The sequence below is a fragment of the Drosophila miranda genome, assembly GCF_003369915.1.
Source record: "Drosophila miranda strain MSH22 chromosome Y unlocalized genomic scaffold, D.miranda_PacBio2.1 Contig_Y14_pilon, whole genome shotgun sequence".
Classification (NCBI taxonomy): domain Eukaryota; kingdom Metazoa; phylum Arthropoda; class Insecta; order Diptera; family Drosophilidae; genus Drosophila; species Drosophila miranda.
In genome coordinates this window covers 9733-29145 of record NW_022881597.1, presented here as the reverse complement: position 1 = coordinate 29145, position 19413 = coordinate 9733, and the positions used below count along the sequence as shown (strand labels likewise).

At 44.5% G+C, this 19413-nt stretch overlaps 1 protein-coding gene and 1 pseudogene across 1 annotated transcript; one reads left to right on the top strand and one right to left on the bottom strand.

Annotated features, from left to right (window-relative positions):
• Positions 1 to 2808: 2808 nt before the first annotated feature.
• Positions 2809 to 3920, top strand: LOC117189300 (Na(+)/H(+) exchange regulatory cofactor NHE-RF1-like). Its single transcript, XM_033394460.1, has one exon. The coding sequence runs from the start codon at positions 2834 to 2836 to the stop codon at positions 3536 to 3538; it is 705 nt and encodes a 234-aa protein (XP_033250351.1). The 5' UTR covers positions 2809 to 2833; the 3' UTR covers positions 3539 to 3920.
• Positions 3921 to 4047: 127 nt separating this feature from the next.
• LOC117189301 lies at positions 4048 to 5638 on the bottom strand (annotated as a pseudogene).
• Positions 5639 to 19413: the final 13775 nt, after the last annotated feature.

The window sequence follows — 19413 nt, the reverse complement described above, 5'->3', positions numbered from 1 at the left end:
TTGACCACAGACTCAGCTTCAAGCAGCAAAGCAGGAAAGACGGCAGTGGCCCTATCCCGCATCATGGCCAACACCGGAGGCCCGAAACAGCCAAGGCGAAAGCTATTAGCGATCGTAGTTGGCTCAACGCTAATGTACGCTGCACCAATATGGGTTGATGAAATGAAGCATAAAACATATGCCCGAGAATGCAACGCAGTCCAGAGGCTGTGTGCCCTAAGGGTGTGTTGCGCATTCAGAACGGTATCCAAGACGCCGCGCTTGTGGTAGCAGGAATGATTCCCATCCATCTGCTGGCAAGAGAAGCCACAGGAATCAGGGCACAGCGAACCCTGGGGACTACGGACCAGGACACCAGAGGTGCCTTAAGGCAGCGCACAATCCTGCAATGGCAAGATTCTTGGGATAACAGCAGCAAAGGGCGATGGACCCATAGGCTAATCCCAGACCTGAAGAGTTGGCTGAACCGTAGCCATGGACAAGTGGAGTATCACCTGACACAACTGCTGACAGGACACGGTTGCTTTAAAGCCTACCTGCATAGGTTTAAGCACGAGGACGACCCCTTCTGCGTGGTCGCAAAGCACTGCTTCTTCGAATGTCCAAGATTTCGGCAAGAACGAGAGGATCTAAGCAACAAGCTTGGAAGAATGCCAGCGGTGACAAACCTGGCAGAATGCCTGCTGGAGTCGGAAGGAAACTGGGCCGCGATTAGATTCATGGCCGTAACTATGGCTACCAAACTGCGTCGCGAAGAAAGAGCACGCAATGCAAGGAGATAAAGGATAAAGGAGATTATTAAGAGAAGAGCCGGGATAGGTGTGGTTGGTTTTAGAGCGGTTAGAGTCCCTCACTTCGGCTTCGGCTGAGTCGGCATGAAGCTTTCCTGTTGTCAGACAACAAAAAAAAAAAAAAACGAGGGGGAACGTTGTGAGTTGCTGCGGACACCGCAACTCTACAGTTATACCCGATACTCAGTCAGTATGGCTCTCCTCCGGCAGACGCCGCTTATATTGAACCACACGACAAAGAGTGCGTGCGAGAGAGACAGAAAATCAGTCTGAGCGTGACGTCGAGCGCTGCGTAGCCACTGAAAATTGATTTCTTGCTTTTGGCTACAAAAATGATCCGATCTGATCCAGATTCAGCAATCTGATAGATATGGTCATTATCTATGATTCTGCGTTTTTAGTTTTCTCGAATGTGCAATATTGTGGATGCAACAGATTTTCGTTTTTTGTGGGGGCGGAAGGGGGTGGGGCGAAATTCTGAGATATACGTTTTATAGTGAGGTCTAACAGAAGTGCGGATACCAAATTTGGTTACTCTAGCCTTTATAGTCTCTGAGATTTGTGGATGCCCCAGATTTTCGTCCTTTGCGGGGGCGGAAGGGGGTGTGGCGAAATTTGGACACGAAACGGTCAAGGTCCGATATCACAGGAGCGTGGATACCAAATTTGGTTGCTCTGGCTCTTATAGGTTCTGAGATCCTTGAACTCATATTTTGCAATTGACAGAACCGACCATGAAACCTGTGTGTTAGAGAGAGACAGAGCGAGAAAGAATGAAATTGTTTTCTTGATTCTGGCTATAATCATTATACGATCTGGTTCAGATTTTGCACTGTAGAAGATATGGTCATCCGCGCCGATTCTGCGTTTTTGGTTTTATCGTATCTTTAAAAATGTGGATGCCACAGATTTTCGTCCTTTGTGGGGGCGGAAGTGGGCGGGGCGAAGTTTTGAAATATTTTTGTAGCAGTGACATATCACAGAAGTCTGGATCCAAAACATCGTTGCTCTAGCTCTTATAGTCTTTGAGCACTAGGCGCTGAAGGGGACGGACGGACGGACGGACGGACGGACGGACGGACGGACGGACGGACAGACGGACAGACAGACAGGGCTCAATCGACTCGGCTATTGATGCTGATCAAGAATATATATACTTTATGGGGTCGGAAACGATTCCTTCTGGACGTTACACACATCCACTTTTACCACAAATCTAATATACCCCAATACTCATTTTGAGTATCGGGTATAAAAAAAAAAAAAAAGCACACACACAAAACCCCAACTTGAGCACGGGCCATAAAGTTATTTGGTAAGCAGCCGTAATTATGGCAGGAACTTGTCCCCCTCCAGATACGAATGGCCCCATGTAGCCATAAACACGTAGCATACGATCAGAGTGGGGAGGGTTTGGCACTGCCATCGAGCAGGGTCGCGGCCCCATGTAGTTCAGCATATTGTCAATGTTACCAAGTCGGTCATAGGGCGGGTGCACGGGCACCTCTGCGATAAGGCCTGAATGAATGAAACAATTCGTTATCAGTCGCTAGTCAGCGCCGCTGATTGCCATAAAGATATGTATCCATGCTTTGTGGCCCCTCTAATGGAAGCCTGACTGTACGACTGAATTCCTAGCCTCTCGACAAAAAGCTCATTACGAAATCTTGCCTTTTATCAGCAAATGTTTTACGAAGCGAATGAGAACTTCTCGAGACGAAATTCAAATGAAAGTATTCGGCTGAAGGTTACGTTACCCTGGAAATAGTATTCTTTGTCCATTTAGTAGGGGCTTCCCCATTTGTCCTTTATGGTGTATTTCAAATGAATGGGTCTTTCTTTGAGTGCATAGGGTATACCCCTAGGTAGCTTGCTTTTCAGGGTATCCCTTACATTACTTTGAAGAAACCAAAACACAACTCATTTCGCTATCGCCAATATAGTGAGGCGCAAGTAACTAGAGAATCCATAAATACACTATTCCATGCCTGAAAACCAAACTAACTTTTTCTCCAACTCTCTGTCTCTGTACCACAGCCATAATGTCGACACCAACAACACCGAAGACACCCACACCACCCACATTGCCGCCGGGTTTGACCAAGACCTGTCACATAGTGAAGCGACCCGATTTCGATGGCTATGGCTTCAACCTGCACTCGGAGACGGTGAAGCCGGGACAGTTTATCGGAAAGGTGGACGCCAAGTCGCCGGCAGAGTCTGCTGGCCTCAAGGAGGGCGATCGCATCCTGGAGGTGAACGGTGTCTCCATTGGCAGCGAGACACACAAGCAGGTGGTGGCCCGGATCAAGGCGATTGCCAACGAGGTGCGCCTCCTGCTGATCGATGTGGATGGCAAGCCCATAAATGTGTCGCCGCCCTCGCCATCGGCCCTTTCCAATTGCAGTGAACCAACGAATGGCAATGGCAATCTGAGCACGCCGCCGCCACCATCGGCCGCGGTGGCCTCCATGAACAGCAACGGCAATGTGTACAGCAGTTCCAATGGCAACACAAATGGCTTGGACTCGCCCACAGCCTCGCCCACACCCACAGCCATGACAGCGCGCCAGACAACAGCTCCTATGACGGCGGCTGCGGGAGCGGCAGGAAACCGGGCGGGCAGCCTGAACCTCCCACTGACGGTGGCCGAGATGCGGGCCAAGCTTGCCTCCAAGAAGAAGTACGATCCGAAGAACGAGAGCGTCGACCTCAAGAAGAAGTTCGAGATCATCCAGAAGCTCTGAGCGGCGTCCCCGAAAGCCACCCGTACTTGTTATAACTTTACACGAAGCAAACAACCGAAAACGGTTCGTCACGAGGAGCAGCTGCAGGAGGAACATATATAATGTTTAACTATTTAGTACGAGTCACTTATTAACTAAGCAAGTTTTTAATTATTATCCATTAAGCAGGCGCGATAAAGGACAGCGCTAGAGAGAAGGCACTTTTGACGTAGAAAAGCCAAGAGAATATGTACCATATACACATATATCCACGATATACGATACAGACATCTTTTCAAGCTATAATATTTTGCATTGTAGTTCATTGAACAACTTTACGTTGAATATGTATTTAGTTTTGCGTATTTTTTCCACAGTAAATAAAGCAAAATTAAAAAAAGAATTTTGTACAAGCGAGCATCTGTTTTCGATAATTGAATAAGAATAAGAATTGATTCAGCTGTCTAAACAAATTCCTACTTAGAAACTCGCCGGAATTAGAGGTCAACAAAAATTCAATTCAATAACAATTTCAGAGCCTCAAACAGCGTAAGAAAAATTCACCATTTACTTACTGGTACGAGTACGAGTACGAGTACGAGTAGATTTTAATACAAGTTACAAGGCCTGTCCCATATACAACTAATCCTACAACCTGATAGTCCTAGTAGGAGAGCTCTTTCGGCTTCAGGTTGCAGAGAGCGGCTGCCACAATCAGCATCTCGTTTAGGTACCCAAGCATCGACTTCTGATGAATGGAGCTGTGGTGCAGCATTTTGTACTCTCGCAGGGTGTCGATTGTGGCGCGCATCTGGGCACGGCAGGCCGGCTCCTGGAGACGCAGCGTCGGAAAATGACTCCTGGCTGGCCAACTGTCCCGACAGCCGCTGAGCGTCATATTTGCTGACCGGCTGCCTCTGCTCGTCCAGCGATGCGGAATCATCATCTTCGTCTGCTTCGTATATGGAATCAGACACTGGCTGGCAGGAGCGTGGCACTGCCTTGCCGGGGTCGGCACACAGCGTGAGGTAGTCGGGTACGATGTTCTTGAAGTTGCTGGCCTCGAACAGCTGCAGATCGTCGCACTGGCCGGGATATGCGCTGGAGATGTAGCTGATGATGCCTAGGAGCACAGAAAATCCTCAAATTACATATTGGTATCACATTGGAATGCATTTTATTACCATTCGTGTTGATGCAGAGTATGAACTTGTAGCTTGGACAGCTAAAGTCCAATGCCTCACTCACGTCCGTTTCCACGCACTCAATCATGGACCGCAGATGCATGAGATCGGACCGGTAGTCGAGTGGCGAGTGCTTCAGCCTGTTGAGAAAGTGGTTGGCGTCCGGCCAGCAGATTAAGGGTCGCAGCCAGCGAGCCAGCTTGATGATGGTCCGCTTGAACGTTTCCTCCGCATCCGACTCGCTCAGCTCGAAGCATTCGGCCAGCAGGTCAAATGACTCCTTCTGGCGCAGTTTCCTCAACGCTATGCAGCAGTCCAGGTGGGTCACGGCGGCATTTCGGCATATGTGGCAGTATCGAAAGATGCTCGCTGGCCAGACCCAGGTGTAGCATGGTCGCGTTCTCCATTAGACCCATGGTGACGGCTCGTATGCTTCGCTGCTGCGGCAATTCGCGCTTGATGAAAACAGCCTGGTGCACGGCAGACGAGACGCGGGTAGCGGGTGCCACCGCAGCCACAGGCCTGGCTGCCCAGCAGACTCGACAGTGTGCTCCTGCTGCTTTTCGGAGCAGGTGTGGCTCTCTTGATGATGGTGTTGGGCGGCAGCGAGCTGATGGCTATTCCCAGGGATTCCCTTTTGATGGCCGTCACAGAGTGCCACGGCGAAGTGCCAGCCGCCGCCGATCCAGACTGAATCACATACTTGGGGTTCTTCAGCGGAGCTGTCGATTTGTACGCTGGGATTAATGCTAATTCTGATACATAGTATGTCTGAGGCTCACTTACTTATGCCCAAGGCTGCTGCTGATGTGGTCGATGTCGCTGCTCTCTTCATCGTTTTATTGTTTAGCGCTGGTATCTTGTTGAGCACGATTCCATCTGAAGTGGCGCTGACTATGCCATCACCCGCTTCCAGCTTCACAAATTGTTTCTGCATCGAATATTCGTGGTAAAAAAATTATATTCACATTTCTGTTGTGATTTGGACCGCGGATGATAAAATATACCGCCCGACCCTCAGAAATATACCGAAACATACCGCAAATGTACTGACGAGCTCAAGTTCCATTTTACATATTCCTCGTTTTTGATCTTCCGTTGAATAATGCTGCCTAACTAAAACCCTTAGTTCTGCCCACAACATTTTAGGCCGTCGATAAATAAATTTTCTTCAAGATTGAATAGTTTTTAATCCTTGCTTTTATTGTATTTATTGTAAAAAAAGGTTTAAACGAAAAAGTTCTACAAAAAAAGAGTCGCTATATTGCGTGTAAGCCTTAGTATAGGCCTTTGTATACCCTATTTTGTTAATTTTATATGAAAGTATAAATATTGATATGAAGATAAAACGTAACTAATAAAGACCTTTTCTCAAATTGACATTTTTAGACATATTCATGTATATGATGAGTGTTTTGTATATATATCACGATCCGGCTACCTATTCTTGGTCTCTGCAAGAAGACAATAAGCTTTAAAATATCGTTGAAATATTGAAAATAATATTAAATAATATTAAATAATATTAAAATATATTGAAAATAAACTGTTTTTGCCTGGGATGACAAACATATTCTCAATTCTATAACATCCATTTCCCCCAGGGTATGTGTGCATGGGATGGGAATCATTGTTGTCAACCGGTTATGACGACTAATTCTTGGTTATTCTTTCTTCCGTCGAATATTCCCCGCTATGAAGCTGGGTCCAACCTGTCGGAATTGAACAGTGTTCTTCCTTTAATACAATATTGCTCATCGTAAGCATAAAGAGAAAACCGAAACCCAAAACCAGTACCGCAAACCCATTATCAGCTCCAATTGCGCATCCGACAGTCAAAGATAAACATCCGTATCAATGCGATCCACTTCCAGCGATAAGTAAGCCGCAGAAGGAGGCATTGGGAGTGGTTCCTGTGGCCTGTGTGGTTCAGTAATTTATTTATTAGCTAATTATTGCTTAAATATTGTCGTTGTCGCATTGTTGTTGTTGCTGGTGCTCTCAGGTTGAACGCACTCTTTTGTGGGAGCCAGAAAGAGGTCATGCCCGATACTCAAAATGAGTTTGGGTATATTAGATTTGTGGTAAAAGTGGATGTGTGTAACGTCCAGAAGGAATCGTTTCCGACCCCATAAAGTATATATATTCTTGATCAGCATCAATAGCCGAGTCGATTGAGCCCTGTCTGTCTGTCCGTCTGTCCGTCCGTCCGTCCGTCCGTCCGTCCCCTTCAGCGCCTAGTGCTCAAAGACTATAAGAGCTAGAGCAACGATGTTTTGGATCCAGACTTCTGTGATATGTCACTGCTACAAAAATATTTCAAAACTTCGCCACGCCCACTTCCGCTCCCACAAAGGACGAAAATCTGTGGCATCTACATTTTTAAAGATACGATAAAACCAAAAACGCAGAATCGTAGAGGATGACTATATGTTCTAGACTGTAAAATCTCAACCAGATCGTATAATTATTATAGCCAGAATCAAGAAAACAATTTCATTCTTTCTCGCTCTGTCTCTCTCTAACACACAGGTTTCATAGTCGGTTTTGCCAATTGCAAAATATGAGTTCAAGGATCTCAGAACCTATAAGAGCCAGAGCAACGAAATTTGGTATCCACACTCCTGTGATATCGGACCTTGACCGTTTCGTGTCCAAATTTCGCCACACCCCCTTCCGCCCCCGCAAAGGACGAAAATCTGGGGCATCCACAAATCTCAGAGACTATTAGGGCTAGAGTAACCAAATTTGGTATCCGCACTTCTGTTAGATCTCACTACAAAACGTATATCTCAGAATTTCGCCCCACCCCCTTCCGCCCCCACAAAGGACGAAAATCTGTTGCATCCACAATATTGCACATTCGAGAAAACTTAAAACGCAGAATCATAGATAATGACCATATCTATCAGATTGCTGAATCTGGATCAGATCGGATCATTTTTTAGCCAAAAGGAACAAATCAATTTGCAGTGGCTACGCAGCGCCCGACGTCACGCTCAGACTGATTTTCTGTCTCTCTCGCACGCACTCTTTGCCGTGTGGTTCAATATTAGCGGCGTCTGCCGGAGGAGAGCCATACTGACTTAGTATCGGCTATCTGTAGAGTTGCGGTGTCCGCAGCAACTCACAACGTTCCCCCTCGTTTTGTGTCTGTGTGTGTGTGCGAGTGTGTGTGGTGCGTGTGTGTATGTGTGTGGGGATAATCAACGTAAGCCGCCACCGCCTCCACCCACACCACAGACAGACAGAGATGGCAATAGAGCAATCGACTTTGCCACAAATGATTTCAGATTTTTTTTATATCTTTGGGGCCTCGGCATTTACTGACAATTAGTGGAATAGCAAATGTTTATTGATAGAACTTTGAATTTTTTATAAGATTTTTATGATATTCTTAAACTTTTATCTGCGAAAACGTTGATTTCAAAAGAAAAATTTATCATGGAACATTTATTTATATATTATCCAACTATTCCTGGAGACTATCCCTTTTTTCCCATAAGAATTGTAGATTGTTTCTTTTTTAGTTATCTTATAAAATGTTATTTAAAGAGATTAAAATGGAAACGAGCTAATAGCAATAAGCAAACAGCTTTTCCAGCCCCCAGAAACGAAGCTCTATAATTGTTCCCTCACTTGCACTCATCTCAAGATCGTAAAGTACAAGTGTTTTGGGTTGTAGGCCATGTGATTAATGTGGCTCACTAGATCAGAAGTGGCGGCACGTAGCCCTGTTCCCTTGTCCCTCCCGCCTCCTACCCCGTCTGGAACATTGCAATAAACTGGCACCACACCACGCAACAGCCCACCTTGCCCCCCATGCTGCCCCGTGCCCCCATCCACACACCATATAGTACACGCCGTTCACGTTCGATTTGAATGACGCAGATCGGCTAGCTGCAAAAGTGCAAAGACAACAACTAATGATCTGAACAATGTTTGCCACCTGTACGAGTATCTGTATCTGTATGTACGAGTAATGTCTTACCCGACGGACGGGAAGGTGTAAATTTCAAATTGCCAACGCCAGCAGCAACACGGCGAAACAGAAGCGCTGTTGTAAGCCACTAATTTGCCCATTTTCATTTTCATTTCCATTATTTATTTTTTGTTTTTTTATACCCGATACTCGAAATGAGTATTGGGGGTATATTAGATTTGTGGTAAAAGTGGATGTGTGTAACGTCCAGAAGGAATCGTTTCCGACCCCATAAAGTATATTATATTCTGGATCAGCATCAATAGCCAAGTCGATTGAGCCCTGTCCGTCTGTCCGTCTGTCCGTCCGTCCGTCCGTATGTCTGTCAATCCCCTTCAGCGCCTAGTGCTCAAAGACTATAAGATCTAGAGCAACGATGTTTTGGATCCAGACTTCTGTGATATGTCACTGCTACAAAAATATTTCAAAACTTCGCCCCGCCCACTTCCGCCCCCACAAAGGACGAAAATCTGTGGCATCCACATTTTTAAAGATACGATAAAACCAAAAACGGAGAATTGTAGAGAATGACCATATCTTTAAGACTGCGGAATCTGAATTGGATCGTATTATTATTATAGCCAGCATCAAGAAAACAATTTCATTTTTTCTCGCCCTGTCTCTCTCTAACACACACGTAGCATAGGCGGCTTTGCTTAGAGTAAAACATTAGCGCCTAGATCTCAGAGACTACAAAAGCTAGAGCAACCAAATTTGGTATCCACACTCCTAATATATCGGACCGAGACGAGTTTGTTTCAAAATTTCGCCACACCCCCTTCCGCCCACACAAAGAACGAAACTCTGTTGCATCCACAATATTGCACATTCGAGAAAACTAAAAACGCAGAATCATAGATAATGCCCATATCTATCAGATTGCTGAATCTGGATCAGATCGGATCATTTTTATAGCCAATAGGAACAAATCAATTTGCTGTGGCTACGCAGCGCCCGACTTCACGCTCAGACTGATTTTCTGTCTCTCTCGCACGCACTCTTTGTCGTGTCGTTTAATATTAGCGGCGTCTGCCGGAGGAGAGCCATACTGACTTAGTATCGGGTATAACCGTAGAGTTGCGGTGTCCGCAGCAACTCACAACGTTCCCCCTCGTTATACCCGATACTCAAAATGAGTATTGGGGTATATTAGATTTGTGGTAAAAGTGGATGTGTGTAACGTCCAGAAGGAATCGTTTCCGACCCCATAAAGTATATATATTCTTGATCAGCATCAATAGCCGAGTCGATTGAGCCATGTCTGTCTGTCCGTCCGTCCGTCTGTCCGTCCCCTTCAGCGCCTAGTGCTCAAAGACTATAAGAGCTAGAGCAACGATGTTTTGAATCCAGACTTCTGTGATATGTCACTGCTACAAAAATATTTCAAAACTTCGCCCCGCCCACTTTCGCCCCCACAAAGGACGAAAATCTGTGGCATCCACAATTTTAAAGATATGAGAAAACCAAAAACGTAGAATTGTAGAGAATGACCATATCTTTAAGACTGAGGAATCTGAATTGGATCGTATTATTATTATAGCCAGCATCAAGAAAACAATTTCATTTTTTCTCGCCCTGTCTCTCTCTAACACACACGTAGCATAGGCGGCTTTGCTTAGAGTAAAACATTAGCGCCTAGATCTCAGAGACTACAAAAGCTAGAGCAACCAAATTTGGAATCCACACTCCTAATATATCGGACCGAGACGAGTTTGTTTCAAAATTTCGCCACACCCCCTTCCGCCCCCGCAAAGGACGAAAATCTGGGGATATTCAAAAATCTCAGAGACTATTAAGGCTAGAGTAACCAAATTTGGTATCCGTACTCCTGTTAGATCTAACTATAAAACGTATATCTCAGAATTTCGCCCCACTCTCTTCCGCCCCCACAAAGGACGAAAATCTGTTGCATCCACAATATTGCACATTCGAGAAAACTAAAAACGCAGAATCATAGATAATGACCATATCTATCAGATTGCGGAATCTGTATCAGATCGGATAATTTTTGTAGCCAAAAGGAACAAATCAATTTGCAGTGGCTACGCAGCCCCCGACGTCACGCTCAGACTGATTTTCTGTCTCTCTCGCACGCACTCTTTGTCGTGTCGTTCAATATTAGCGGCGTCTGCCGGAGAGAGCCATACTGACTTAGTATCGGGTATAACTGTAGAGTTGCGGTGTCCGCAGCAACTCACAACGTTCCACCTCGTTTTTATTATAAATTCCTTCAATGGAAGGATGGTTTTTCCTTCTATAAAGGTTAATTTGTTTAAAGAAAGAACCTCATCTGTGGCATCCACAATTTCGACGATACGAGAAAACTAAAAACGCAGAATCGTAGAAGATGACTGTATCTTCTAGAGTGCAAAATCTGAACCAGATCGAATAATTATTATAGCCAGCATCAAGAAAACAATTTCATTTTTTCTCGCCCTGTCTCTCTCTAACACACACGTAGCATAGGCGGCTTTGCTTAGAGTAAAACATTAGCGCCTAGATCTCAGAGACTACAAAAGCTAGAGCAACCAAATTTGGTATCCATACTCCTAATATATCGGACCGAGACGAGATTGTTTCAAAATTTCGCCACACCCCCTTCCGCCCCCGCAAAGGACGAAAATCTTGGGATATTCAAAAATCTCAGAGACTATTAAGGCTAGAGTAACCAAATTTGGTATCCGCACTCCTGTTAGATCTAACTATAAAACGTATATCTCAGAATTTCGCCCCACTCTCTTCCGCCCCCACAAAGGACGAAAATCTGTTGCATCCACAATATTGCACATTCGAGAAAACTAAAAACGCAGAATCATAGATAATGACCATATCTATCAGATTGCTGAATCTGTATCAGATCGGATAATTTTTGTAGCCAAAAGGAACAAATCAATTTGCAGTGGCTACGCAGCCCCCGACGTCACGCTCAGACTGATTTTCTGTCTCTCTCGCACGCACTCTTTGTCGTGTCGTTCAATATTAGCGGCGTCTGCCGGAGAGAGCCATACTGACTTAGTATCGGGTATAACTGTAGAGTTGCGGTGTCCGCAGCAACTCACAACGTTCCACCTCGTTTTTATTATAAATTCCTTCAATGGAAGGATGGTTTTTCCTTCTATAAAGGTTAATTTGTTTAAAGAAAGAACCTCATCTGTGGCATCCACAATTTCGACGATACGAGAAAACTAAAAACGCAGAATCGTAGAAGATGACTGTATCTTCTAGAGTGCAAAATCTGAACCAGATCGTATAATTATTATGGCCAGCATCAAGAAAACAATTTCAATTTTTCTCGCCCTGTCTCTCTCTAACACACACGTAGCATAGGCGGCTTTGCTTAGAGTAAAACATTAGCGCCTAGATCTCAAAAACTACAAAAGCTAGAGCAACCAAAATTGGGATCCACACTCCTAATATATCGGACCGAGACGAGTTTGTTTCAAAGATTCGCCACACCCCCTTCCGCCCCCGCAAAGGACGAAAATCTGGGGATATTCAAAAATCTCAGAGACTATTAAGGCTAGAGTAACCAAATTTGGTATCCGCACTTCTGTTAGATCAAACTATAAAACGTATATCTCAGAATTTCGCCCCACCCCCTTCCGCCCACACAAAGGACGAAAATCTGTGGCATCCACAATTTTAAAGATATGAGAAAACCAAAAACGGAGAATTGTAGAGAATGACCATATCTTTAAGACTGCGGAATCTGAATTGGATCGTATTATTATTATAGCCAGCATCATGAAAACAATTTCATTTTTTCTCGCCCTGTCTCTCTCTAACACACACGTAGCATAGGCGGCTTTGCTTAGAGTAAAACATTAGCGCCTAGATCTCAGAGACTACAAAAGCTAGAGCAACCAAATTTGGGATCCACACTCCTAATATATCGGACCGAGACGAGTTTGTTTCAAAATTTCGCCACACCCCCTTCCGACCCCGCAAAGGACGAAAATCTGGGGATATTCAAAAATCTCAGAGACTATTAAGGCTAGAGTAACCAAATTTGGTATCCGCACTCCTGTTAGATCTAACTATAAAACGTGTATCTCAAAATTTCGCCCCACCCCCTTCCGCCCACACAAAGGACGAAACTCTGTTGCATCCACAATATTGCACATTCGAGAAAACTAAAAACGCAGAATCATAGATAATGACCATATCTATCAGATTGCTGAATCTGTATCAGATCGGATAATTTTTGTAGCCAAAAGGAACAAATCAATTTGCAGTGGCTACGCAGCCCCCGACGTCACGCTCAGACTGATTTTCTGTCTCTCTCGCACGCACTCCTTGTCGTGTCGTTTAATATTAGCGGCGTCTGCCGGAGGAGAGCCATACTGACTTAGTATCGGGTATAACCGTAGAGTTGCGGTGTCCGCAGCAACTCACAACGTTCCCCCTCGTTTTTATACCCGATACTCAAAATGAGTATTGGGGTATATTAGATTTGTGGTAAAAGTGGATGTGTGTAACGTCCAGAAGGAATTGTTTCCGACCCCATAAAGTATATATATTCTTGATCAGCATCAATAGCCGAGTCGATTGAGCCATGTCTGTCTGTCCATATGTCCGTCCGTCCGTCTGTCCGTCTGTCCGTCCCCTTCAGCGCCTAGTGCTCAAAGACTATAAGAGCTAGAGCAACGATGTTTTGAATCCAGACTTCTGTGATATGTCACTGCTACAAAAATATTTCAAAACTTCGCCCCGCCCACTTCCGCCCCCACAAAGGACGAAAATCTGTGGCATCCACAATTTTAAAGATATGAGAAAACCAAAAACGTAGAATTGTAGAGAATGACCATATCTTTAAGACTGAGGAATCTGAATTGGATCGTATTATTATTATAGCCAGCATCAAGAAAACAATTTCATTTTTTCTCGCCCTGTCTCTCTCTAACACACACGTAGCATAGGCGGCTTTGCTTAGAGTAAAACATTAGCGCCTAGATCTCAGAGACTACAAAAGCTAGAGCAACCAAATTTGGTATCCACACTCCTAATATATCGGACCGAGACGAGTTTGTTTCAAAATTTCGCCACATCCCCTTCCGCCCCCGCAAAGGACGAAAATCTGGGGATATTCAAAAATCTCAGAGACTATTAAGGCTAGAGTAACCAAATTTGGTATCCGCACTCCTGTTAGATCTAACTATAAAACGTGTATCTCAAAATTTCGCCCCACCCCCTTCCGCCCACACAAAGGACGAAAATCTGTTGCATCCACAATATTGCACATTCAAGAAAACTAAAAACGCAGAATCATAGATAATGACCATATCTATCAGATTGCTGAATCTGGATCAGATCGGATCATTTTTATAGCCAATAGGAACAAATCAATTTGCAGTGGCTACGCAGCGCCCGACGTCACGCTCAGACTGATTTTCTGTCTCTCTCGCACGCACTCTTTGTCGTGTCGTTTATTATTAGCGGCGTCTGCCGGAGGAGAGCCATACTGACTTAGTATCGGGTATAACCGTAGAGTTGCGGTGTCCGCAGCAACTCACAACGTTCCCCCTCGTTTTTATACCCGATACTCAAAATGAGTATTGGGGTATATTAGATTTGTGGTAAAAGTGGATGTGTGTAACGTCCAGAAGGAATCGTTTCCGACCCCATAAAGTATATATATTCTTGATCAGCATCAATAGCCGAGTCGATTGAGCCATGTCTGTCTGTCCGTCCGTCCGTCTGTCCGTCCCCTTCATCGCCTAGTGCTCAAAGACTATAAGAGCTAGAGCAACGATGTTTTGAATCCAGACTTCTGTGATATGTCACTGCTACAAAAATATTTCAAAACTTCGCCCTGCCCACTTCCGCCCCCACAAAGGACGAAAATCTGTGGCATCCACAATTTTAAAGATATGAGAAAACCAAAAACGTAGAATTGTAGAGAATGACCATATCTTTAAGACTGAGGAATCTGAATTGGATCGTATTATTATTATAGCCAGCATCAAGAAAACAATTTCATTTTTTCTCGCCCTGTCTCTCTCTAACACACACGTAGCATAGGCGGCTTTGCTTAGAGTAAAACATTAGCGCCTAGATCTCAGAGACTACAAAAGCTAGAGCAACCAAATTTGGTATCCACACTGCTAATATATCGGACCGAGACGAGTTTGTTTCAAAATTTCGCCACATCCCCTTCCGCCCCCGCAAAGGACGAAAATCTGGGGATATTCAAAAATCTCAGAGACTATTAAGTCTAGAGTAACCAAATTTGGTATCCGCACTCCTGTTAGATCTAACTATAAAACATGTATCTCAAAATTTCGTTCCACCCCCTTCCGCCCACACAAAGGACGAAAATCTGTTGCATCCACAATATTGCACATTCAAGAAAACTAAAAACGCAGAATCATAGATAATGACCATATCTATCAGATTGCTGAATCTGGATCAGATCGGATCATTTTTATAGCCAATAGGAACAAATCAATTTGCAGTGGCTACGCAGCGCCCGACGTCACGCTCAGACTGATTTTCTGTCTCTCTCGCACGCACTCTTTGTCGTGTCGTTTAATATTAGCGGCGTCTGCCGGAGGAGAGCCATACTGACTTAGTATCGGGTATAACCGTAGAGTTGCGGTGTCCGCAGCAACTCACAACGTTCCCCCTCGTTTTTATACCCGATACTCAAAATGAGTATTGGGGTATATTAGATTTGTGGTAAAAGTGGATGTGTGTAACGTCCAGAAGGAATCGTTTCCGACCCCATAAAGTATATATATTCTTGATCAGCATCAATAGCCGAGTCGATTGAGCCATGTCTGTCTGTCCGTCCGTCCGTCTGTCCGTCCCCTTCAGCGCCTAGTGCTCAAAGACTATAAGAGCTAGAGCAACGATGTTTTGAATCCAGACTTCTGTGATATGTCACTGCTACAAAAATATTTCAAAACTTCGCCCCGCCCACTTCCGCCCCCACAAAGGACGAAAATCTGTGGCATCCACAATTTTAAAGATATGAGAAAACCAAAAACGTAGAATTGTAGAGAATGACCATATCTTTAAGACTGAGGAATCTGAATTGGATCGTATTATTATTATAGCCAGCATCAAGAAAACAATTTCATTTTTTCTCGCCCTGTCTCTCTCTAACACACACGTAGCATAGGCGGCTTTGCTTAGAGTAAAACATTAGCGCCTAGATCTCAGAGACTACAAAAGCTAGAGCAACCAAATTTGGAATCCACACTCCTAATATATCGGACCGAGACGAGTTTGTTTCAAAATTTCGCCACACCCCCTTCCGCCCCCGCAAAGGACGAAAATCTGGGGATATTCAAAAATCTCAGAGACTATTAAGGCTAGAGTAACCAAATTTGGTATCCGCACTCCTGTTAGATCTAACTATAAAACGTATATCTCAGAATTTCGCCCCACTCTCTTCCGCCCCCACAAAGGACGAAAATCTGTTGCATCCACAATATTGCACATTCGAGAAAACTAAAAACGCAGAATCATAGATAATGACCATATCTATCAGATTGCTGAATCTGTATCAGATCGGATAATTTTTGTAGCCAAAAGGAACAAATCAATTTGCAGTGGCTACGCAGCCCCGACGTCACGCTCAGACTGATTTTCTGTCTCTCTCGCACGCACTCTTTGTCGTGTCGTTCAATATTAGCGGCGTCTGCCGGAGAGAGCCATACTGACTTAGTATCGGGTATAACTGTAGAGTTGCGGTGTCCGCAGCAACTCACAACGTTCCACCTCGTTTTTATTATAAATTCCTTCAATGGAAGGATGGTTTTTCCTTCTATAAAGGTTAATTTGTTTAAAGAAAGAACCTCATCTGTGGCATCCACAATTTCGACGATACGAGAAAACTAAAAACGCAGAATCGTAGAAGATGACTGTATCTTCTAGAGTGCAAAATCTGAACCAGATCGTATAATTATTATAGCCAGCATCAAGAAAACAATTTCATTTTTTCTCGCCCTGTCTCTCTCTAACACACACGTATCATAGGCGGCTTTCTATCAGATTGCTGAATCTGTATCAGATCGGATAATTTTTGTAGCCAAAAGGAACAAATCAATTTGCAGTGGCTACGCAGCCCCCGACGTCACGCTCAGACTGATTTTCTGTCTCTCTCGCACGCACTCTTTGTCGTGTCGTTTAATATTAGCGGCGTCTGCCGGAGGAGAGCCATACTGACTTAGTATCGGGTATAACCGTAGAGTTGCGGTGTCCGCAGCAACTCACAACGTTCCCCCTCGTTTTTATACCCGATACTCAAAATGAGTATTGGGGTATATTAGATTTGTGGTAAAAGTGGATGTGTGTAACGTCCAGAAGGAATCGTTTCCGACCCCATAAAGTATATATATTCTTGATCAGCATCAATAGCCGAGTCGATTGAGCCCTGTCTGTCTGTCCGTCTGTCCGTCCGTCCGTCCGTCCGTCCGTCCATTCGTCCGTCCGTCCGTCCGTCCGTCTGCCCCTTCAGCGCCTAGTGCTCAAAGACTATAAGAGCTAGAGCAACAATGTTTTGGATCCAGACTTCTGTGATATGTCACTGCTACAAAAATATTTCAAAATTTTGCCCCGCCCACTTCCGCCCCCACAAAGGGCGAAAATCTGTGGCATCCACAATATTGCACATTCAAGAAAACTAAAAACGCAGAATCATAGATAATGACCATATCTATCAGATTGCTGAATCTGGATCAGATCGGATCATTTTTATAGCCAATAGGAACAAATCAATTTGCAGTGGCTACGCAGCGCCCGACGTCACGCTCAGACTGATTTTCTGTCTCTCTCGCACGCACTCTTTGTCGTGTCGTTTAATATTAGCGGCGTCTGCCGGAGGAGAGCCATACTGACTTAGTATCGGGTATAACCGTAGAGTTGCGGTGTCCGCAGCAACTCACAACGTTCCCCCTCGTTTTTATACCCGATACTCAAAATGAGTATTGGGGTATATTAGATTTGTGGTAAAAGTGGATGTGTGTAACGTCCAGAAGGAATCGTTTCCGACCCCATAAAGTATATATATTCTTGATCAGCATCAATAGCCGAGTCGATTGAGCCATGTCTGTCTGTCCGTCCGTCCGTCTGTCCGTCCCCTTCAGCGCCTAGTGCTCAAAGACTATAAGAGCTAGAGCAACGATGTTTTGAATCCAGACTTCTGTGATATGTCACTGCTACAAAAATATTTCAAAACTTCGCCCCGCCCACTTCCGCCCCCACAAAGGACGAAAATCTGTGGCATCCACAATTTTAAAGATATGAGAAAACCAAAAACGTAGAATTGTAGAGAATGACCATATCTTTAAGACTGAGGAATCTAAATTGAATCGTATTATTATTATAGCCAGCATCAAGAAAACAATTTCATTTTTTCTCGCCCTGTCTCTCTCTAACACACACGTAGCATAGGCGGCTTTGCTTAGAGTAAAACATTAGCGCCTAGATCTCAGAGACTACAAAAGCTAGAGCAACCAAATTTGGAATCCACACTCCTAATATATCGGACCGAGACGAGTTTGTTTCAAAATTTCGCCACACCCCCTTCCGCCCCCGCAAAGGACGAAAATCTGGGGATATTCAAAAATCTCAGAGACTATTAAGGCTAGAGTAACCAAATTTGGTATCCGCACTCCTGTTAGATCTAACTATAAAACGGATATCTCAGAATTTCGCCCCACTCTCTTCCGCACCCACAAAGGACGAAAATCTGTTGCATCCACAATATTGCACATTCGAGAAAACTAAAAACGCAGAATCATAGATAATGACCATATCTATCAGATTGCTGAATCTGGATCAGATCAGATAATTTGTGTAGCCAAAAGCAACAAATCAATTTGCAGTGGCTACGCAGCGCCCGACGTCACGCTCAGACTGATTTTCTGTCTCTCTCGCACGCACTCTTTGTCGTGTCGTTCAATATTAGCGGCGTCTGCCGGAGAGAGCCATACTGACTTAGTATCGGGTATAACTGTAGAGTTGCGGTGTCCGCAGCAACTCACAACGTTCCACCTCGTTTTTATTATAAATTCCTTCAATGGAAGGATGGTTTTTCCTTCTATAAAGGTTAATTTGTTTAAAGAAAGAACCTCATCTGTGGCATCCACAATTTCGACGATACGAGAAAACTAAAAACGCAGAATCGTAGAAGATGACTGTATCTTCTAGAGTGCAAAATCTGAACCAGATCGTATAATTATTATAGCCAGCATCAAGAAAACAATTTCATTTTTTCTCGCCCTGTCTCTCTCTAACACACACGTATCATAGGCGGCTTTCTATCAGATTGCTGAATCTGTATCAGATCGGATAATTTTTGTAGCCAAAAGGAACAAATCAATTTGCAGTGGCTACGCAGCCCCCGACGTCACGCTCAGACTGATTTTCTGTCTCTCTCGCACGCACTCTTTGTCCTGTCGTTTAATATTAGCGGCGTCTGCCGGAGGAGAGCCATACTGACTTAGTATCGGGTATAACCGTAGAGTTGCGGTGTCCGCAGCAACTCACAACGTTCCCCCTCGTTTTTATACCCGATACTCAAAATGAGTATTGGGGTATATTAGATTTGTGGTAAAAGTGGATGTGTGTAACGTCCAGAAGGAATCGTTTCCGACCCCATAAAGTATATATATTCTTGATCAGCATCAATAGCCGAGTCGATTGAGCCATGGCTGGCTGTCCGGCTGTCCGTCCGTCCGTCTGTCCGTCTGTCCGTCCCCTTCAGCGCCTAGTGCTCAAAG